We start from the raw sequence: 23,431 nt of genomic DNA, 5'->3' as shown, positions 1-23,431 counted from the left end.
TTGGTTCATCCAATCTATATGTATATTTAAGTCACCCATTATAACTGCTGTTCCTTTATTGCACGCACTTCTAATTTCCTGTTTAATGCCATCCCCAACCTCACTACTACTGTTAGGTGGCCTGTACACAACTCCCACCAGCGTTTTCTGCCCCTTAGTGTTATGCAGCTCTACCCATATCGATTCCACATCCTCCCGGCTAATGTCCTTCCTTTCTATTGCGTTAATCTCCTCGCTAACCAGCAATGCCACCCCACCTCCTTTTCTTTCATGTCTATCCCTCTTGAATATTGAATATCCCTGAACGTTGAGCTCCCATCCTTGGTCACCCTTGAGCCATGTCCAACCCCAGTCGCTCCAATCTTTCAACATATGACAGTCCCGCCATCCCGGGAATTAACCTCTTGAACCTATGCTGCACTCCCTCAATAGCAAGAATGTCCTTCCTCAAATTTGGAGACCAAAACTGTACACAATACTCCAGGTGTGGTCTCACCAGGGCCCTGTACAACTGCAGAAGGACCTCTTTGCTACTATACTCAACTCCCTGTGTTATGAAGGCCAACATGCCATTAGCTTTCTTCACTGCCTGCTGTACCTACATGCTTACTTTCAGTGACTGATGAACAAGTACACCTAGATCTCATTGTACTTCCCCTTTTCCTAACTTAACACCATTCAAATAGTAATCTGCCTTCCTGTTCTTGCCACCAAAGTGGATAACCTCACATTTCTCCACATTAAACTGTATCTGCCATGCATCTGCCCACTCATCCACCCTGTTCAAGTCATCCTGCATTATCACAACATCCTCCGCACATTTCACACTGCCACCCAGCTTTGTGTCATCTGCAAATTTGCTAATGTTACTTTTAATCCCTTCATCTAAATCATTATATGTCCCACAGAAGTTGTTCTCAAATGGGAGGGGTAGGCAACCATGGTTAACAAGGGAAATTAAGGACTGCATAAAAGCTAAGGGAAGGGCATGTAAAGTAGCAAAAGTGAGTGGGAAGTTGCATGATTGGGAAGCTTGTAAAATCCAACAAGCGCAAAAGGCTATAAGGAGGGAAAAGATGAAATATGAGGGCAAACTAGCCAATAATATAAAGCAGGATACTAAAACTTTTTTCAGTTATGTAGAGTAAAGGGGAGGTGAGAGTTGATTTTGGACCACTGGAAAATGATGCTGGTGGGGTAGTAATGGGGGACAAAGAAACAGCAGATGAACTTAATGGGTACTTTGCATCATTCTTCACTGTGGAAGACACCAGCAGTGCACCAGAGGTCCATGAGTGTCAGGGAGCAGGAGTGAGTGCCTTTGTTATTACAAAGGAAAAAAAACGAAGCAATCCAAAGGTCTTAAGGTGGAAAAGTCACCTGGACCAGATGGACAACATCCCAGAAGCCTGAGAAAGGTTGCTGAAGAGATAACAGATGCATTGGACATGATCTTTCAAGAATCACTTGGTCCCAGAGGACTGAACGATTGCAAATGTCACTCCACTCTTTAAGAGGGGAGGAAAGCAAAGGAATGGAAATTATAGGCCAGCTAGCCTAACCTCAGTGGTTGGGAAAGTGTTGGAGTATGAAGTTTTGGGATCTTGAGAATTAATGATAAAATAAGTCAAAGTCACCATGATTTCAGTAAAGGAAAATCTTGCCTGACAAATCTGTTAGAGTTTTTCGAGGAAGTAACAAGCAGGGTGGGAAACGTATGTTTATGCATTTTAATAAAAGAAACAGAAGAGCAGATTATTATCTAAATAGGAAGAAAATTCAAACATCAGAGGTGCAGAGGGATTCGTGGAAGACTTCCAGAAGGTTAATTTACAGGTTGAGTCTGTGGTAAAGAAGGCAGATACAATGTTGGCATTAATTTCAAAGGTTATGTTGAGAAGGCAGGTATATGGGGTTGAGAGAGATCTGGGATCTGCCATGATGGAAAGGCAGAACAGACTCGCTGGGCTGAATGGCAAAATTCTGCTCCTATGACTTATGGTCTACTTTATACTTCATTGTCACCAAACAATTGATACTAGAACGCACAATCATCACAGCAATATTTGATTCTGCACTTCCTGCTCCCTGGATTACAAATATTAAATATTAAAAATAGTAAAAATTAGTAAATTTTAACATTTTTAATTATAAATCATAACTAGAAAATAGAAAAATGGAAAGTAAGGCAGTGCAAAAAAACAAGAGGCAGGTCCGGATATTTGGAGGCTATGGCCCAGATCCGGGTCAGGTTCCGTTCAGCAGTCTTATGGCAAAGGGCATTGTCCAGGTAGCTGTGCGATTCAGTGGGTTTATAAAAGATATCAGTGGATAAACTGACTCCAGAAAAAGAGACAGAATGATCGAGGAAGGGAAGGGGGTATCAGAAATGGACCAGGTAAATTTGAGGGCAGAGCGGAAGTCAGAGGCAAAGTTGATGAAGTCAACAATCTCGGCATGGGTGCAGGAGGCAGCGCCAATGCAGCTGTCGATGTACCGTAGAAAAAGTTACAGAGTGATACTGGTGTAAGCTTGGAACAAAGACTGTTCCACATAGCCGACACAAAGGCAAGCATAGCAGGGACCCATGCAAGCGCCCATGGTTACACACTTGGTTTGAAGGAAGTGAGAGGAGCCAAAGGAGGAATTATTGAGAATGTAGACCAGTTCTGCCAGAAGGAGGAGAGTAGTGGTGGAGGGGAACCGGTTGGATCTGGTGGCCAGAAAGAAGAGAAGGGCTCTGAGGCCTTCCTGATGGGGAATGGAGGTGTATAGGGACATCCACAGCGAAAACCAGATGACCAGGGCCAGGGAACTTAAAATCATTGAAAAGATCAAGAGCGTGTGAAGTGTCACAGATGTAGGTAGGAAGGGACTGAACCAGAGGGTTAAAACTGAGTCGAGGTATGCAAATATAAGTTTGGTGGGGTAGGAATAAGCAGAAACAATGGGTCTACCTGGACAAGCATGGATAAGCATCTTGAGAGATGTGGGGTAAGGGAACTTTGCGGTTGGTGGCAGTGGATGGGATAGCCCCAGACTTAATTAGATCAGTAATGGTGTGGGTGACAATGGCTTGGTACTCCTTAGTGAGGTCCTGTTCAGGGGTAAGTAAGAGGAGGTGTTTGAGAGTTGTCACCTAGCCTCAGCGAGGTAGAGGTCAGTCCAGCAGACCTCCCGTATCTGCGGGCTTGATGGTGAGGTTAAGATTAGTGCAGAGCCGGTGGACAGCAGTGCATTCGGAAGGAGTGAGGTTAGAACTGGAGAGAGGAGTAGTAAAGTTGAGATGGTTGATGCCTCTTCGGCAGTTAGCAAGGAAAAAAATCCAGAACAGGCAGAAGACCATAGCAGGGTGTCCAGAAAGAGGAGGAGGATTGGAGATGGAAGAGGGGGTCATCAGTGTGGGGTGGAGAGTCCTTGCCAAGGAAGTAGGCATAGAGACAGAGAGTGGCGGAAGAAGAGCTCAGTGTCATGGCGGGCGTGGAACTCACTGAAGTGTGGGCGTCGGAGACCCACTTGGGACTTGGGGTCATGGGAATGATTGATAAAATTAAATAGATAGATAGATAGATAAATGAGTGGGTGTATGAATGAATGAACAAATAAATAGATAGACAGACAGACAGATAGATATTAGTAAGTAAGTAAGGTTTAGGTATTGAGGTGGAGGAAATGGGAAGAGCAAAATATTTATCAAAAAATGCTGAGTTCAATTTTTCTTCCAGAAAACTATGAAGTGTGTGTTCCAAAAATAAGATTCCAATTATCATTTATGTTGAGCACATTGAAACAACAAAAAAGGCCGAGGACTGAAAGCCTGGAGTGGCTGGGGCTGGGGAATGAAGTGCCAGGTGACTGGAGGCACAGGAATAACGTGCAGACTATGCAGAGATGCTCCGCAGAATCGTCACCCAACCTGTATTTTGCATCTACTGCCTTGAAGAGACCACATCCAATGGAAAGAAATGCAACAAAGTATTGTTTAATTTGAAAGAGATGTTTAGGTCCAAGGATTGTGGACAGGCAGAAGCAGACAGAAAAAGGTTACGCACCTCCCGTGGTTGCACAAGGGGGTGCTATGGAATGGTAGAGTCAATTTGCTGGAGATCGAGAAATGAACCAAGATGTCTTTCTTGGAATTTTGTAAGAGGGATGTGAGTTTATTGGTGACTTCATGCTGCTGCTCCTTGAAATGAAAGCAACCAAACCCCCAAATGTCGAGGCCAGTGAGTGGAATTTACCCAGGAGGAATCACAACAGTGTTTAGACCCCAGAGTGTAATAGATATTCTAATATTGCTGCGGTAGACATAAAGTATTCCTCCATCGTGTAATGTTTAAAGTAAATTTATTATCAAAGTACTTATTTGTCACCATATACACCCTGAGATTCACTTTCTTGCAGTACACTCAATAAATCTAATATCCATAATAGAATCAATGAAACATTGCACCACCAGGACGAACAACCAATGCGCAAAAAACAGCCAACTGTGCAAATACAAAAAGAAAATAATAAATAAACAAATAAATAAATAAATAAATAGAAACATAGAAAACCCACAGCACAATACAGGCCCTTCGGCCCACAATGCTGTGCTGAAAATGTACTTACTTTAGAAATCACCTAGGGTTACCCATACCCCTCTATTTTTCTAAGCTCCATATACCTATCCAGCAGGCTCTTAATTGCAGTTCAATGCAATACATAATATAGAATAAATAAATAACAGTGTACGTGTATTGAATAGATTAAAAATTGTGCAAAATACAGAAATAATATATTTTAAAAAAGTGAGGTACTGTTCATGGGTTCAATATCTGTTTAGGAATCGGATGGCAGAGTGGAAGAAGCTGTTCCTGAATCGCTGCGTGTGTGCCTTCAGGCTTCTGTATCTCCTACCTGATGGTAACAGTGAGAAAAGGGCATGTCCTGGGTGCTGGAGGTCCTTAATAATGAACGCTGCCTTTCTGAGACACCGCTCCTTGAAGATGTCCTGGGTGCTTTGTAGGCTAATACCCAAGATGGAGCTGACCAGATTTACAACCCTCTGCAGCCTCTTCCAGTCCTGTGCAGTAGCCCCTCCATACCAGACAGTGATGCAGCCTGTCAGAATGCTCTCCACGGTACAACTATAGAAGATTTTGAGTGTATTTGTTGACATACCAAATCCCTTCAAACTCCTAGTGAAGTATAGTTCCTGTCTTGCCTTCTTTATAACTACATCGATATGTTGGGACCAGGTTAGATCCTCAGAGATCTTGACACCCAGGAATTTGAAACTGCTCACTCTCTCCACTTCTGATCCCTCTATCCGCCTTTTATTTGGAGACTGTGCCCCTGCTCCTAGACTCCCCAAATAAAGGAAACATCCTCTCCATGTCCTCACTGTCCAGCCTGTCAATATTTAAGTTTTAATGAGATTCCCCATTCATTCTTCTAAACTCCAGCAAGTACTGACCCAGAGCCATCAAACACTCCTCATATGTTAACCCTTTCGTTCCCAGGATCATTCTCGTGAACCTCCTCCAGACCCTCTCCAATGCCACCACATCCTTTCTCAGGTAAGGGTCCCAAACCTGCTCACAATACTCCAAGTGAGAGTAATACGGTTTCAAAACTTAGGGCATGTTAGAACATGGACCACTGACTTTACAGAGGATGGCAAACCAACTAGGAGTACATTGCAATAGTCAAGACTTGAAGCAAAATGCAGGAAATAGAAATTATATCAGAAGAGTGCATAACCCAGAATTTCCAAAGTTATGTGAAAGTATCCAGAATGCTTCACTCCAGATGAATACAGTGGTCAGTTGCATCAGATTTACTGTGTAGCGTGCTCTGATTTTACCCCGTTAATTGCATGAGATCTGAGGTTCACATTCCGGACAGCATCTTCATCTGAAACTGAAACCCAAATCAAAGTCCATAAGACCATAAGACAAAGGAGCAGAAGTCGGCCATTCGGCCCATCGAATCTGCTCCGCCATTTTATCATGAGCTGATCCATTCTCCCATTTAGTCCCACTCCCCCACCTTCTCACCATAACCTTTGATGCCCTGTCTACTCAGATACCTATCAATCTCTGCCTTAAATATACCCAATGACTTGGCCTCCACTGCTGCCCATGGCAACAAATTCCATAGATTCACCACCCTCTGACTAAAAAAATTTCTTGCATTTCTGTTCTGAATGGGCACCCTACAATCCTTAAGTCATGCCCTCTCGTACTAGACTCCCCCATCATGGGGAACAACTTTGCCACATCCACTCTGTCCACGCCTTTCAATGTTCGAAATGTTTCTATGAGGTCTCCCCTCATTCTTCTAAACTCCGAGGAATACAGTCCAAGAGCGGACAAACATTCTTCATATGTTAACCCTCTCAATCCCGGAATCATTCTAGTGAATCTTCTCTGTACCCTCTCCAACGTCAGCACATCCTTTCTTAAATAAGGAGACCAAAGCTGCACACAGTACTCCAAGTGAGGTTTCACCAGCGCCTTATAGAGCCTCAACATCACATCCCTGCTCCTATACTCTATTCCTCTAGAAATGAATGCCAACATTGCATTCGCCTTCTTCACTACTGACTCAACCTGGAGGTTAACCTTAAGGGTATCCTGTACGAGGTCTCCCAAGTTCCGTTGCATCTCAGAACTTTGAATTCTTTCCCCATTTAAATAATAGTCTGCCTGTTTATTTCTTCTGCCAAAGTGCATAACCATACACTTTCCAATATTGTATTTCATTTGCCACTTCTCTGCCTATTCTTCCAGAGCTAAGGTACCGGTGAACCCTGTTTCCATCCAGGGGGTCAGTGTGGACATGGTGGAGGATTACAAATACGAATTGACAATAAACTGGACTGGTCAAAGAACACTGAGGCTGTCTACAAGAAGGGTCAGAGCAGTCTCTATTTCCTGAGGAGACTGAGGTCCTTTAACATCTGCCGGACGATGCTGAGGATGTTCTACGAGTCTGTGGTGGCCAGTGCAATCATGTTTGCTGTTGTGTGCTGGGGCAGCAGGTTGAGGGTAGCAGACACCAACAGAATCAACAAACTTATTCGTAAGGCTAGCAACGTTGTGGAGATGGAACTGAACTCTCTGACGGTGGTGTCTGAAAAGAGGACGCTGTCCAAGTTGCATGGCATCTTGGTCAATGTCTCCCATCCACTACATAATGTACTGGGTGGGCACAGGAGTACATTCAGCCAGAGACTCATTCCACCGAGACGCAGCACAGAGCGTCATAGGAAGTCATTCCTGCCTGTGGCCATCAAACTTTACAACTCCTCCCTTGAAGGGTCAGACACCCTGAGCCGATAGGCTGGTCCTGGACTTATTTCATAAATTACTGGCATAATTTACATATTAATATTTAACTATTTATTACTATTTTTCTATTACTATTCTATTACTATTTATTATTTCTATGACTATTACTATTACTATTTCTATTACTATTTATTATTTATGGTGCAACTGTAACGAAAACCAATTTCCCCCGGGATCAATAAAGTATGACTATGACTATGACTATGACAACCTATCCAAGTCTCTCTGCAGACTCTCCATTTCCTCAGCACTACTGGCCCCTCCACCTATCTTCATATCGTCAGCAAACTTAGCCGAAAAGCTATCTATTCCATAATCCAAATCGTTGATGTACAATGTAAAAAGAAGCGGCCCCAACACGGACCCCTGTGGAACACCACTGGTAACCAGCAGCCAACCAGAATAGGATCCCTTTATTCCCACTCTCTGTTTCCTGCCAATCAGCCAACGCTCTATCCACGTATGTAACTTCCCTGTAGTTCCATGGGCTCTTACCTTGTTAAGTAGCCTCATGTGTGGCACCTTATCAAAGGCCTTTTGAAAATCCAAATATACAACATCCACTGCATCTCCCTTGTCTAGCCTACTTGTAATTTCCTCAAAAAATTGTAATAGGTTTGTCAGGCAGGATTTTCCTTTAAGGAATCCATGCTGAGTTCTGCCTATCTTGTCATATGCCTCCAGGTACTCTGTAACCTCATCCTTGACAATCGACTCCAACGACTTCCCAACCACCGATGTCAATCTAACAGGTCTATAATTTCCTTTTTGCTTCCTTGCCGCCTTCTTAAATAGCGGAGTGACATTTGCAATCTTCCAGTCCTCCGGAACCATGCCAGAATCTATCGACTTTTGAAAGATCATCGCTAATGCCTCCGCAATCTCCACAGCTACTTCTTTCAGAACACGAGGGCGCATTCCATCTGGTCTGGGAGATTTATCTACCTTTAGACTATTCAGCTTCCTGAGTACTTTCTCTGTCATAATTGTGACTGCGCGCACTTCTCTTCCCTGCCACCCTTGAGTGTCCAGTGTACTGCTGATGTCTTCCTCAGTGAAGACTGATGCAAAATACTCGTTCAGTTCCTCTGCCATCTCCTTATCTCCCATTACAATTTCTCCAGCATCATTTTCTATCGGTCCTATATCTACTCTCACCTGTCTTTTACTCTTTATATACTTGAAAAAGCTTTTAGTATCCTCTTTGATATTATTTGCTAGCTTCCTTTCATAGTTAATCTTTTCCCTCTTAATGACCTTCTTAGTTTCCTTTTGTAAGGTTTTAAAAACTTCCCAATCCTCTGTCTTCCCACTAATTTTTGCTTCCTTGTATGCCCTCTCCTTTGCTTTAACTTTGGTTTTGACTTCTCTTGTCAGCCATGGTTGCATCCTTTTTCCATTTGAAAATTTCTTCTTTTTTGGAATATACCTGTCTTGCACCTTCCTCACTTCTCGCATAAACTCCAGCCACTGCTGCTCTGCCGTCTTTCCCGCCAGTGTCCATTTCCAGTCAACTTTGACCAGTTCCTCTCTCATGCCACTATAATTTCCTTTACTCCACTGAAATACCGACACATCAGATAATTGGTCAATTATTCACAGATGCATGGAATTTTTATCATTAATAGTGGATAAATGAACTTTTGTTCTAAGATAATCTGGTAAAATCTGTGGTGTATGGGATGTCCAGGATGAGGTATCATCTCTGGTAAAGGGTCTTGTCATGGCCACTCCCGGACAGTGCACTCACCTTTGGTCCCCACTGAACAATTAGCTCTCATCTGTGGCTCCAAATAACTGGTTGTATTCACAGCAGCCGCAGCCTGGTACACTTCTTTGACAGGTGGGCTAGGTAGCCAACCAGGTGAGTGTCACCGGTGGGCCTCTTACCCCGGTGAGATAGGGACATGCCTGTCCTACCATGCGAAGACAGCCCCTGCGGACTGGGTGTATGAGGTCAACAGTGAGATCCAACAGCCAGGAAGGTGATTCTGTAATGCTTCATGGAAATTGAAGGGCATGACAAGGCACAGAAGAAGCCATTTATCCATTGCAACCAAGGAAGACCCCAGTTGTGGTGACTGGCCATGCTATGACCATAATAGAAGAAGTAATTTATGTCGGTTGAAATGAGTCTCAGTCATTCACACATGCACTGTTATGTAGCTTGGGTAACAGCAGTTTCTCAGTGGTGCTCAACAACTGATCTCCACTAGGCATCAGTTTTTATCAACAGTATTAACTTCAATGGTTCTTTAGGGTTGTCACAGACATGGGAGGTAGCGGGATAAGCTCCCATCACCTACTAAATGCTCGCAATGGTGTGAATCTCAAATAGTCTCTGACAACCAAGTCTAGCACCTGGCCTTCACATGTGACTTAGCTACTAAACCTGACGGAACCACTTCGACTGACAAGAGCAGGTGCAAAGGCAGGTTGCTGGCATTTTATACCGGTCGCTTCAGGCAGGTGTGTGGATGGGAATTGTCAGCCATGGTTGGCAGCTCATCTAGGAGAAGGAAAACTCTGATCTCAAACCTCCGCTGCCTTGCGGCTAAACCCACTCATGGGGTAGGCTTCGGGAGTAAACCCCAAGGAAAAGTATGGAGCTGGAGTCCCTAAGGCAGTCCTACGTTGAATTAAACCCTGACTGGTGCCAGACTGTATCAGTCTCTGCCATTCCTGTGGATTCATCAACTGCATGCAGTGGAGGAGGCAACAGCTTGCTCTCCATATCGTACTGCCCTGGCTTGCGTTCTGGCTGGTGTATCACATAGACAGCTAGATGATGATGAATCAGCATATTGGAATGAGCTTGAAAATCTGGCTGAGTGGTGCCATAACAACAACCTCTTACTCAGCAAGATCAAGGAGATGATTACTGATCGTTAACTTCAGGACGAGGAAACCAGAGGTCCATGAGCAAGTCCTCATTGCAAGATCAGAGGCGAAGAGGGTCAGCAACTTTAAATTCCCCGGTATTATCATTTCAGAGGACCTGTCTTGGGCCGAATTCATAAGTACAATTATGAAGAAAGCGTAGCAGTGCCTCTGCTTTCTTAGGAGTTTGCAAAGATTTGGCAGGACATCTGAAACTTTGAAAAACTTCCATAGATATGTAGTGGAGAGTATATCGTCTGGCTGTATCACAGTCGGGTGTGGAAACACCAATGCCCTTGAACACAAAAATCCTATAAAACGTTGTGGATAAGGCCCAGTCCATCACAAATAAAGCCCTCCTCACTATTAAGCACATCTACATGAAGCATTGTCACAGGAAAGTAGCATCCATCATCAGAGACCCCCACCACCTAGGTCATGCACTCTTTTCACCGCTGCCATCAAGAAAAAGGTACAGGAGCCTCAGGACTCACACCACCAGGTTCAGGAACAGTTATTACCCCACAGCAATCAGGCTCTTGAAACAAAGGGAATAACTTCACTCAACTTCATTTGCCCCATCATTGAAACGTTCCCACAACCTACGGACACACTTTCAAGGACCTTTCATCTCACGTTCTCAATATTTATTGTTTGTTAATTTATTATTATTTCTTTCTTTTTGTATTTGCACAGATTGTTGTCTTTTGCACATTGGCTGAATGCTCAAGTTGGTGGGGTTTTAATGTTTCTATTGTGGTTATTATCCTATTTTGGATTTCTTGAGCTTGCCCAGAAGAAAATGAATCTCAGGATTGTATATTGTGACATATGATAATAAATTGACTTTGAATTTGAAGATACCCATGATCAACCCAGATCAATGGAGGGCCTCATTAACTTCAAGCATTTTCTAAGTGAAAATCTTAAAATATATTTGAAACATTTACCTCATTAAGTTTAATTTCTGTATTCCAAAACTTTGTCACACTTCTGATGATCAAGTTGGAAATAAAAAGAGCTTCTCCAAATCTGTAGAAGAATTATCAATATTTTCAGTGCCCAATCCATACATTTTAATATGGCTCAGTTTTCAAAATCAAAACCATATTATGTTTTTCTAATGAATGATTCCATTGAATAATCCCAATATTCTTACCTTGAATATAAATTGGACCAGTTATCCTGAAAATATTTCCAGGCCAAGTCTCGACCAGCTGGATATGCAGAGACCTGAATGATAACTTCTGCAATACTCTTATGAGAAGTCATTTGAGAACTTAGTGTTAAGTTAAGAAGCCTTAAAGAGAAAACAGATATATCAGTACATTAAATATTTGCATTTTGGGAAAGAAAGGAAAGACTTTACAGTTTGACACAGTGTAAGAAGTAATTTACCTGCTCAGCAGTTCAGAATTCTTGCTGCATGCCAAAGACTTCAGTAGGAGGTTCTGCTCCAGAATCACACTGGAGGATTCATATTTGCTCCAAATAAATTCCCACATATTGTCATCCATCAATGAGATCCCAGTGCAGTAGACGATTTCTCTCACGCTTTGTGGTATCCTGAAAGTGGTAAGTGGTAAGTGTCAGCATGCATAGCATCACGTCCACTGCATTGTTAGTTTTACCCATTAATATTTGGATTATTCAATAATAAACCAAACTTGATCTTAGGTCTGGGTTGAAAGCTGCAGTTTGTAAGCACCTTCATCTGTAAGTATACTGCTTGGGCGGGGTTTGATAGCAACAGCATTATTCACAGGCAGAGTAGAGATGATTGTCCATTTTCCGTCCGTCAGATTGTGGTTAACTTTATCTGTCAGTCAGACAGTTACAATACATGGGTTATGACCAACGATAAAATGGCTGGAGTCGCTTAGTGTAAGGGTGTTTATTAAATCTAACGTCAAAACATTAGCGAAAGTAGCAAAAACTGTCAATATTTACAAAAAGATATCTACCAGAAAACGCAATAGATCTGTACTACTTTGTCCAGTGTGAACCCCTGGCAGCCCAATCTCTCTCAACCACTGAGCACGATGAACCTCGTTTATTAGGCGCAAGGACAACCATCTTTAATTACCCACAAGGTTAACAAGACTACGATCGAATCAGATGTACCCCACAATCATATTACAAAATAAACGGAAGAACCTACCTTAAATATGGTATACAACAATATAGATAGGTAAACATTTTATTAATCCCAAAGGAAATTAGTGTCACAGCAGCATTACAAGTGCACAGATATATAAATATTAGAAGAGAAGTAGAAAGAATAAAAAATAAGTTACCTCAGACAGTCTAACAGGAGGGGTCATCACTTTCCCAGCTATAGGTCGACTCAACATAGCACCTAACGTCTGAAGGTAAGAATTACCTCATATAGCACTCTTTGGAGCAGTGTAGTTGTCTTAGTCTATTACTAAAAGTGCTCCTCTGTTCAGCTATGGTGGCATGCAAAGGGAGAGAAACATTAACCAGAATTGCCAACCTGTTCTGTAGGGTCCTTTGTTCTACCACAGCCTCCAGCATGTTCCGTTTGAATCCTGTAACAGGGCCAGCCTTTCTAATCAGTTTATTCAGCCTCTTGGCATCACCCGTGTTGATGCCATTGCCCCAGCACACCACTGCATAGAAGATTGTACTGGCAACAACAGATTGGTAGAACATGTGTAGGAGAGGCCTGCGTACTCCAAAAGACCTCAGTCTCCTCAGAAAGTAGTAGCTCTGGCCCTTCTTGTGCACAGCATATGTGTTGGTGCTCCACTCAGATCTGTCATCCAGGTGCACCCCCACGTACCCGTAGGTCCTCACCACATCCACATCCTCACCATCAATAGTAACAAGGAGCAGTGCAGGCTTAGTCTCCATCACCATCTCCTTTGTCTTTCTAATGTTGAGTTGCAGATGATTCAGCTTGCACTATTTGACAAACTCCTCCTCCAGAGCCTGAATTCATCCTCCTGCCCTCCCTTTATACATCCAACTATTGCTGAGTCATCAGAGAACATATAAACATCAGAGAAATAGATAAATATTTACACATCCCCATTACTAAAGAAATAGAATATTCCACTAGGAAAGACCATAAGATGTAGGAGCAGAAGTAGGCCATTCAGCCCATCAAGTCTGCTCTGCCATTCAATCAATGGGCTGATCCAATTCTTCCAGTCATCCTCACTCCCCTGCTTTCTCCCCATACCCTTTGATGCCCTGGCTAATCGAGAACCTATCTATCTCTGCCTTAAATGCACCCAATGACCTGGGCTCCACAGCTGCTTGTGGCAACAAATTCCACAGATTTACCACCCTTTGACTAAAGTAATTTCTCTGCATCTCTGTTCTAAATGGACGTCCTTCACTCCTGAAGTCATGCCCTCTTGTCCTAGACTCCCCTACCATGGGAAATAACTTTGCCATATCTAATCTGTTCAGGCCTTTTAACATTCGGAATGTTTCTATGAGATCCCCCCTCATTCTCCCAAACTCCAGGGAATACAGCCCAAGAGCTGCCAGACATTACCTCATACAGTAACCCTTTCATTGCTGGAATCATTCTCATGAGTCTTCTCTAAACCCTCTCCAATGTCAGTATATCCTTTCCAAAATAAGGAGCCCAAAAATGCACACAATACTCCAAGTATGGTCTCACGAGTGCCTTATAGAGCCTCAACATTACATCCCTGCTCTTATATTTTATAACCTCAAGAAATGAATGCCAACATTGCATTCAGCTTCTTCACCACCGGCTCAACCTGGAGGTTAACCTTAAAGGTATCTTGCACAAGGGCTCTCAAGTCCTTTTGCATCTCTGCATTTTGAATTCTCTCCCCATCTAAATAATAGCCTGCCCATTTATATCTTTCACGGGAGTGCATGACCATACACCTTCCAACATTGTATTTCATTTGCAACTTCTTTGCCCATTCCCCTAAACTTTCTAAGTTTCTCTGCAGGCTCTCTGTTTCCTCAACACCACCCGCTCCTCCACCTATATTTGATTCATTGGCAAATTTAGCCACAAATCCATTAATCCCATAGTCCGAATCATTGACATACAGTACATTGTAAAAAGCAGTGGTCCCAACACTGACCCCTGTGGAACTCTGCTAGTAACCAGCAGTGAGCCAGTATTCCCACTCTCTGTTTTCTGCCGACCAGCCAATGCTCCATCCATGCTAGTAACTCCCCTGTAATTCCATGGGCTCTTATCTTGCTAAGCAGCCTCATGTGCGGCACCTTGTCAAAGGCCTTCTGAAAATCCAAGTACACCATATCTACTGAATCTTCTTTGTCTACCCTGCTTGTAATTTCCTCAAAAAATTGCAGTAGGTTTGTCAGGCAGGATTTTCCTTTCAGGAAACCATGCTAGCTTTGGCCTATCCTGTCATGTGCCTTCCTGGTATTCCGTAATCTCATCCCTAACAATCGATTCCAACAACTTCCCAACCACTGATGTCAGGCTGACAAGTCTAGGGTTTCCTTTCTGTTGCCTCCTGCCCTTCTTAAATAGCGGAGTAACATTTGCAATTTTCCAGTCATCCGTAGAATGCCAGAATCTATTGATTCTTGAAAGATCATTGTTAATGCCTCTGCAATCTCTCCAGCTACTTCCTTCAGAACTTGAGGGTGCATTCCATCAGGTCCAGGAGATTTATCCACACTCAGCCCATTAAGCTTCCTGAGCACCTTCTCAGTTGTAATTTTCACTGCATGGCAGGAGAAGATGGCAGCGCGATGCAGCGTGCACAGCTCTCCAGTGAAATGATATCGTATCTGTAAGTAGGACGCCATGCACAATTCTGATTTGATGAAGACAGCCGTGAGAAGCAGAGGAACATCTGGAGAAATTTCTGAAATGTCCGGTTCGCTGCCGCTGCTACTGTGCGATCAAGAATCTCCGGAGGGAAGGCCCAAAAATCCCCGGCTTTGCCTGCTGCTGGCGACTGAGGCTGGGGTCGAATCGTTCGGATAGAGATGGTGCTCGGTACTCGGTGTTGGAGGGCTGATCAGGGCTCGAAGTTTTCGGACGACTCAGAGTCGGACTGTGGACGGGCATGGCAGGGAGAGTTTTCTTCCTTCTCCCGTCTGCGTGAGATGTGGGACTTTCGAGAGACTTTGAACTTTTTTTTACTGTGCCATGGCCTGTTCTTCATCGAGTTATGGTATTGTTGCACCGTTGTAACCATATGTTATAATTATGTGGTTTTTGTTAGCTTTACAGTCTTGGTCTGACCTGTGTTTCTGTGATATCACACCAGAGGAATATTGTATCATTTCTTAATGCATGCATTACTATATGACAATAAAAGAGGACTGCGTGACCTCATAATCTAACCTAACATACTTCACTTCCCTGACACTCTTGAGTGTCAGGTATTCTGCAGATGTCTTCCACTGTGAAAACTGATGCAAAATACGTATTCAGTTCCTCTGCCATCTCTGCATCTCTCATTACAATATCTCCAGCATCATTTTCTATTGGTCCTATATCTACTCTCAACTCTCTTTTATCCTTTATATACGTACTTAAAAAAGCTTTTAGTATCTTCTTTGATATTAGCTGCCAGCTTCCTTTCATAATTCATCTTTTCCTTCCTAATACCCTTCTTAATTTCCTTCTGCAAGTCTTTAAAAGCTTCCCAATTATCTATCTTCCCACTAGCTTTGACTTCCTTGTATGCCCTCTCTTTTGCTTTTACTTTGGCTCTGACTTCACTTGTCAGCCACGGTAGTGTCCTTCTTCCATTCAAAAATTTCTTTTTATTTGGAGTATTTTTCACAGAAATTCCAGCCATTGCTGTTCTGTTGTCCTTCCTACTAGTGTCCCTTTCCAGTCAACCTTGGCCAATTCCCCTCTCATGCCATTGTAATTTCCTTTATTCCACTGAAATACCGTCACATTGGAATTTAATTTCTCCTTCTCAAAGTTCAAAGTGAACTCGATCATATTGTGATCACTGTTCTCTTATCACTTTAAGCTCTCTTATCACCTCCAGATCATTGCACAGCACCCAATCCAGCACAGCCGATCCCCTTGTGGGCTCAACAATAAGCCATTCTAAAAAGCCATCCCTTAGACATTCTACAAATTATCTCTCTTGAGGTCCAGTACTGGCCTGGTTTTCCCAATCCACTTTCATGTTAAAATCCCCAACGATTATCATGACATTGCCCTTCTGACATGTCTTTTCTATTTCCTGCTGTAATTTGTAATCCATATCCCAGCTGCTGTTTGGAGGTCTGTATACAACTGCCATTAGGGTCCTTTTACCCTTGTCATCTCTTAACTCAACCCATAGAGACTCTACACCTTCCGATCCAATGTCATCCCTTTCTAATGATTTAATATTATTTCTTATACACAGGGCCACACCACCCCCTCTGCCTGCTAACCTATCTTTCCAATACACCGTATATCCTTGGACATTCAACTCCCAATGGCAGCCATCCTTTAGCCAAGTTTCAGAGATGGCCACAACATCAAGCTTGCCAATCTGTAACTGAATTTCAAGATCGTCCATTTTATTTCTTATGCTATGTGCATTCAAATACAGCACTTTCAGTCCAATATTTTTTGCTTTCTGTTTTAACTGCACCACATCTCTATTGCCCTGTAATCTATCCCACAGGCTGTGATTATGCCTCATCTCCTGCCTATCCTTTCTATCATCTCTGTTGCACGCTATCTTTGATTTATTTCTGTTTTCCCCTTCCTCAGCCCTATCACTCCAGTTCCCATCCCCCTGCCAAATTAGTTTAAACCCTCCGTAACAGCTCTATAAAACCTGCGTGCTAGGATATTGGACCCCTTTGGGTTCAGGTGTAACGAGTCCTTTTTGTACAGGTCGTACCTCCCCCAAAAGATGCCCCAATGATCCAGGAACCCAAAGCCCGGCCCCCTACACCAGTCTCTCAGCTGCACATTAATATGTCTGATCATGCTATTCTTGCACTCAGTAGCACGTGGCACAGGCAGCAATCCTGAGATTACTACCCTGGAGTTCCTGCTTTTCAGCTTCCTACCCAACTCCCTGAATTCTCTCTTCAGGACCTCCTCCCTTTTTCTACCTACGTCATTGGTACCAACGTGTACCAAGACTTCTGGCTGTTCACCCTCTCCCTTCAGAATACTCTGCACCTGATCTGAGATATCCCGTACCCTGGCACCCGGGAGGCAACACACTATGCAGATATCTCTATCAGGCTGACAGAACTTCCTGTCTGTTCCCCTCACTATGGAATCCCCTATGACTACCGTATCCCTCATCTTCTTCTCTCCCTTCTGCACCACAAAACCAGACTCAGTGCCAGATACCCGAACACTGGCAGCATAATACCAGCCCAACGTACCAGAGAAGACACTGAAGTGCAAACGCTCAAAGCAATGACAGCAAAATGACAAGGGTGTGCGTGTGAGAGACAGTGTGAGTGAGTGTGTGTGAGTGTGTGTCAGTGAGTGACTGTGAGAGTGAGAGAGTGAGAGTGTGAGACAGTGTGTGTGAGTGTGTAAGTGAGTGTGTGAGTGTGTGTCAGTGAGTGTGTGAGTGTGTGTCAGTGAGTGTGTGTGAGAGAGTGAGAGTGTGAGACAGTGTGTGTGAGTGTGTAAGTGAGTGTGTGAGTGTGTAAGTGAGTGTGTGAGTGTGTCAGTGAGTGTGTGAGTGTGTGTCAGTGAGTGTGTGAGTGTGTGTGAGTGAGTGTGAGAGTGAGTGTGAGAGTGAGTGAGAGTGAGAGAGTGAGAGTGAGACAGTGTGAGTGTGTGTCAGTGAGTGTGTGTGTGTGTGTGTGAGTGTGAGAGTTAGTGTGTGAGTGAGTGTGAGAGTGAGTGTGAGAGTGAGTGAGAGTGTGAAAGTGAGAGAGTGAGAGTGTGAGAGCTTGTGCGTGTGTGTTGATCTTTTTTATGCAATAAATAACTTGCTGCGAACAGACATATTCCCCACCCTGCCTCCAATTCTTGGCTGCCAGTGTTGGTAGCCATACTTTCTTTCATAAGCTGGTAACTCAGTTCTTCTGATATCACCGATTCCTCGTTGTACTCCAGATCATCTGGCCTGGAAGTGAATATGGTCAGTTCACCAGCAGGGTTGCTCGCCACATCATCTGACTGGCAACTGAATGTCGACCTTGGTAAGCAATTAAAGTTCCCTGATTTTGTTGCATCATCATCCCTGAGGTCTGACATGATCATTTGTCAGAAATCTCAAAGCAGGTGGTGAAGACAGAACTGACAGTGCCTTGTAGACCGGATTGAGGAGGTGTTTGAGTGTAAGAAAGCCAACTACCAGGAGGTGGCAGAGCAGTGCCAGAGACAGGGGTGGAGGGCATGATGCGAGCCTGTAGAGGTGGGGTGTAAAGGTTTTTCTGGCTGTTCGCCGTGCAGAACCTACTCTCTCCTTGGCAATACAGGTGCTGCCAAGAAAAGAGACATCAGGATCATCACAGAGGCTGCTGAGCGAGTCTCCAGATGGCTGCTGATCAAAGGTGTGACCCATGGACCAATGCCGCTGGAGCACAAGCCGGGATCTGATCAACCCGGGCTGGCTCACCTGGGTGAGACAGTCTAATGTTGAAAGACAACAAATTCCACAGATTCACCACTCTCTGGCTCAAGAAATCTTCTTCACCTCCGTTTTAAAAGGATGCCCCTCCAGTCTGAGGCTGTGTCCTCTATTCTTAGACTCCCCCACAATAGGAAACATCATCTCCACATCCTCTCCATTGAGGTCTTTCAACATGCCATAGGTTTCAATGAGGCCACCCCTCATTCTTCCGAACTCTGGTGAGTTCTCCAGCCCAGAGCCATCCAACGCCGCTCATTTGACAAACCATCCAATCCCGGAATTATTTTCGTGAACCTCCTTTAGACACTCTCCACATATGTACTTTGTTATCAATGTATTTGTTATCAAAGTACATATATGTCCATCAATAATAAATTTACTTTCAACTTTGAATAGGACCTGAATCTTCTTACCCAGAGAAGAGAATAATATCAACTGAATCACAAGTGACAAAAGTAAACAGATGAATGTGTAATAGTGACCTATTTCCCCATTGCTTTATTAAATAAAGTATTTCTACTACCAAAGGATTATAAATGAAGGTTTTTATTCAGATGATGCTTCGTCTGGTCAGGGAAAGTGAGGAGGTGATAGAGAGGAGTTATAGGCAAGTAGTCACACCGTGGTCTCGGGAGACAGAGAAATGGGTAACAGTCAGGATAGGGAAGGGCAAGAGTCAGATACTGGAGAGTACCCCTGTGGCTCTCCCCCTTAACCATAAGTACTCCTGTTTGAGTACTGTTCGGGGGGAATGGTCTACCTGGGGGAAGCAACAGTGGCCATGCTCTGGCACAGAGTCTGGTCCTGTGGCTCAGAAGGGTAGGGAAAGGAAGAGGATCGCAGCACTGATAGGGGACTCTATAGTTAGGGGGTCAGACAGGTGATTCTGTGGACAAAGCAAAGAAATTTGGATGGTAGTTTGCCTCCCAGGTGCCAGGGTCGGGATGTTTCTGATCACGTCCAAGATATCCTGGAGTGGGAAGGTGAACAGCCAGAGGTCGTTGTACATATTGGTACCAACGACAGAGGTAGGAAAAGGGAGGAGGTCCTGGAAACAGACTACAGAGAGTTATGAAGGAAGTTGAGAAGCAGGACCTCAAAGGTAGTAATCTCAGGATTACTGCCTGCGCCACACAACAGTAGGTATAGGAAGAGAGTGAGGTGAAGGATAAATGTGTGGCTGAGGGATTGGAGCAGGGGGCAGGGATTCAGATTTTTGGATCTTTGGGACCTCCTTTGGGGTGGAAGTGACCTGTACAAAAAGGACGGGTTGCACTTGAATCCAAGGGGGACCAATATCCTGGCAGGGAGGTTTCCTAAGGCTACTGGGGAGAGTTTAAACTGGAATCGCTGGCGGGGAGGGGGGCGGCAGGGAACCAAACTGAACAGACAGAGGCAGGGTCACAATAGAGAAACTTTGGAGACAGAGCGAGAGGGAGGACAGGCAGGTGATAGGGAAGGGATGCGCTCAGAGCGATGGTTTGAGATGTCTTTTTCGGTGAAAGAAGCATCGTGAACAAAGCAGATAAGCTTATAGAGTGAATCAGTACTTGGAGCTATGATGTTGTGGCTATTATAGAGACTTGGATGACTCAGGGACAGGAATGGTTACTTAGAGTGCCAGGCTTTAGATGTTTCAGAAAAGACAGGGAGGGAGGCAAAAGAGGTGGGGGCATGGCACTGTTGATCAGAGATAGTGTCATGGCTGCAGAAAAGGAGGAGACATGGAGGGATTGTCTACGGAGTCTCTGTGAGTGGATGTTAGGAACAGGAAGGGTCAATAACTCTACTGGGTGTTTTTATACATTATCCAATAGTAGCAGAGACATCAAAGAGCAGAGAGGGAGACAGATTCTGGATAGATGCAATAATAACAGGGTTGTCATGGTGGGAGATTTTACTTTCCCCAATATTGATTGGCATCTCCCTAGAGCAAGGGGTTTAGATGTGGTGAAGTTCGTTAGGTGTGTTCAGGAAGGTTTCCTGACACGATGTGTAGATAAGCCTACAAGAGGAGAGGCTGTATTTGATCTGGTATTGGGAAATGAACCTGGTCAGGTGTCAGATCTCACAGTGAGAAAGCATTTTGGAGATAGTGATCACAATTCTATCTCCTTTACCATAGCATTGGAGAGGGATAGGAATAGACAAGTTAGGAAAGCATTTAATTGGAGTAAAGGGAAATATGAAGCTATCAGGGAGGAACTTGGAAGCATAAATTGCGAACGGATGTTCTCAGAGAAATGTATGGCAGAAATATGGCAAATGTTCAGGGGATATTCGCATGGTGTTCTGAATAGGTATGTTCCAATGAGACAGGGAAAGGATGGTAAGGTACAGGAACCATGGTGTACAAAGGCAGCCAAAGATCTAGTCACAAAGAAAAGAAAAGTTTACGAAAGGTTCAAAAAACTAGGTAATGACAGAGATTTAGAAAATGATAAGGTTAGCAGGAAGGAGTTTAAGAATGAAATTAGGAGAACCAGAAGGGGCCATGAGAAGGCCTTGGCGAGCAGGATTAAGGAAAACCCCAAGGCATTCTACAAGTATGTGAAGAGCAAGAGGATAAGACATGAGAGGATAGAACCAATCAAGTGTGACAGTGGAAAAGTGTGTATGGAACCAGAGGAGATAGCAGAGATACTTAATGAATACTTTGCTTCAGTATTCACTACGGAAAAGGACCTTGGCGATTGTAGGGATGAATTACAGCGGACTGAAAAGCCTGAGCATATAGACATTAAGAAAGAGGATGTGCTGGAGCTTTTGGAAAGCATAAAGTTGGATACATCACTGGGACCGGATGAGATGTACCCCAGGCTACTGTGGGAAGCGAGGGAGGAGATTACTGAGGCAGGACTTATGAACATTTGGAGAGGCATAATATGATTAGGAATATTCAGCATGGCTTTGTGAGAGGCAGGTCGTGCCTTATGAGGTTGATTGAAATTTTTGTGTAATGTGACTAAACACATTGATGAAGGTAGAGCAGTAGACATAGTGTATATGGATCCTAGCAAGGCATTTGATAAAGTACCCTATGAAAGGCTTATTGAGAAAGTAAGGAGTTATGGGATCCAAGGGGACCTTGCTTTGTGGATCTAGAACTGGCTTGCACACAGAAGGCAAAGAGTGGTTGTAGAAGAGTCATATTCTGCATAGAGGTTGGTGACCAGTGGTGTGCCTCAGGGATTTGTTCTGGGACCTCTTCTCTTCATGATTTTTATAAATGACCTGGATAAGGGTTAGTATATTTGCTGATGACACAAGGATGGGGGTGTTGTGGTTAGTGTGGAGGACTGTCAGAGGTTACAGCGGGACAGCGATAAGATGCAAAACTGGGCTGAGAAGTGGCATAAATTCAACCCAGATAAGTGTGAGGTGGCTCAATTTGGTCGGTCAAATATGTTGGCAGAATATATTATTAATGGTAAGATTCTTGGCAGTGTGGAGGATCAGATGGATCTTGAGGTCTGAGTCCACAGGACACTCAAAGTTACTGCGCAGGTTGACTCTGTGGTTAAGAAGGCATACGGTGCATTGACCTTCATCAACCATGGGATTGAGTTCAAGAGCTAAGAGGTAATGTTACAGCTTTATAGGACCCTGGTCAGACCACCTGTGCTCAGTTCTGGTCGCCTCCCTACAGGAAGGATGTGTAAACTATAGAAAGGGTGCAGAGGGGATTTACAAGGATGTTGCCTGGATTGGGGAGCATGCCTTATGAGAACAGGTTGAGTGAGCTTGTCCTTTTCTCCCTGAAAAGAGATTAGCATAAACACAAGACAGTCTGCAGATGATGGAAATCCAAAGATAACAATGTAAGGAATAATTTCATGGTAACACACACAAAATGCTGGAGGGTCTCAGTAGGTCAGGCAGCATCTATGAAAAAGAGTAAACACTCAACATTTCGGACTGAGACACTTCATCAGTACTGGAAAAAGAAAGCTGAGAAGTCAGAGCAAGAAGGTGGGGGGAGGGGAGGAAGAAGTAGGAGGTAGGTGATAGGTGAATCCAGGGGAGGGAGAGGGGTGAAATGAAGAGCTGGGAAGCTGATATGTGAAAGAGATAAAGTGCTGGAGAAAGGGGATTCTGATAGGAGAGGGTAGAAGGCCACAGAAGAGGGAGGAGCACCAGGAGGTAATGGGGCAGGTAGGGAGATGAGGAGATAGGAATGAGAATGGTAAGGGGGGGGGGAATTATCGGAAGTTCAAGAAATCAATGTTCATGCCATCATCTAATGTCATTTTGCATACTATCAGTCTATGTATGTAACAGTTCCTTGTACATTGTGTTTGATTGGATTCCTTTTATATTTATAGTGTTTTATGCTTATTTTACTGTATTCTTTATGGTTATTGTTTTTATGCTGCATTGGATCCAGAGTAACAATCATTTCATTCTCCTTTTTACTTATGTACTAAAGAATGACAATAAACAGTCTTGAATCTTTTAGTTAAATATCTATTGATTCACTTTGCATAGCATTTCACATTTTCAAAGTCCAATGTGCATGCATAGTTAGCAATATACAGAGAGAGACAAAATTACCATTTTCACTGGTAACAAAACTCATAAAGCAGATCAGTTCCTTTAATGTGCCCCTCAGCTATGTGGAGTGCTTCGCCATGTATTCAACCT

At 43.7% G+C, this 23,431-nt stretch overlaps 1 protein-coding gene across 4 annotated transcripts in view; it reads right to left on the bottom strand.

The window, feature by feature from the left end:
• The window catches only part of LOC134351501 (thyrotropin-releasing hormone-degrading ectoenzyme-like), a 152,425-nt gene that overhangs the window by 5,404 nt on the left and 123,590 nt on the right, over positions 1-23,431 (bottom strand). For all 4 annotated transcript variants that reach the window (XM_063057731.1, XM_063057729.1, XM_063057728.1 and 1 more), the window contains 3 exons: positions 11,619-11,786; positions 11,380-11,520; positions 11,171-11,252 (listed from right to left, as the gene is read on the bottom strand). In XM_063057731.1, coding sequence (XP_062913801.1) covers positions 11,171-11,252; positions 11,380-11,520; positions 11,619-11,786 — 391 coding nt within the window. The remainder of the gene's footprint in view (positions 1-11,170; positions 11,253-11,379; positions 11,521-11,618; positions 11,787-23,431) is intronic.

The sequence above is a fragment of the Mobula hypostoma genome, chromosome 9 (assembly GCF_963921235.1).
Source record: "Mobula hypostoma chromosome 9, sMobHyp1.1, whole genome shotgun sequence".
Lineage (NCBI taxonomy): Eukaryota > Metazoa > Chordata > Chondrichthyes > Myliobatiformes > Myliobatidae > Mobula > Mobula hypostoma.
The sequence above is the reverse complement of the archived record's forward strand: the minus strand, read 5'-3'. Positions and strand labels throughout refer to the sequence as shown.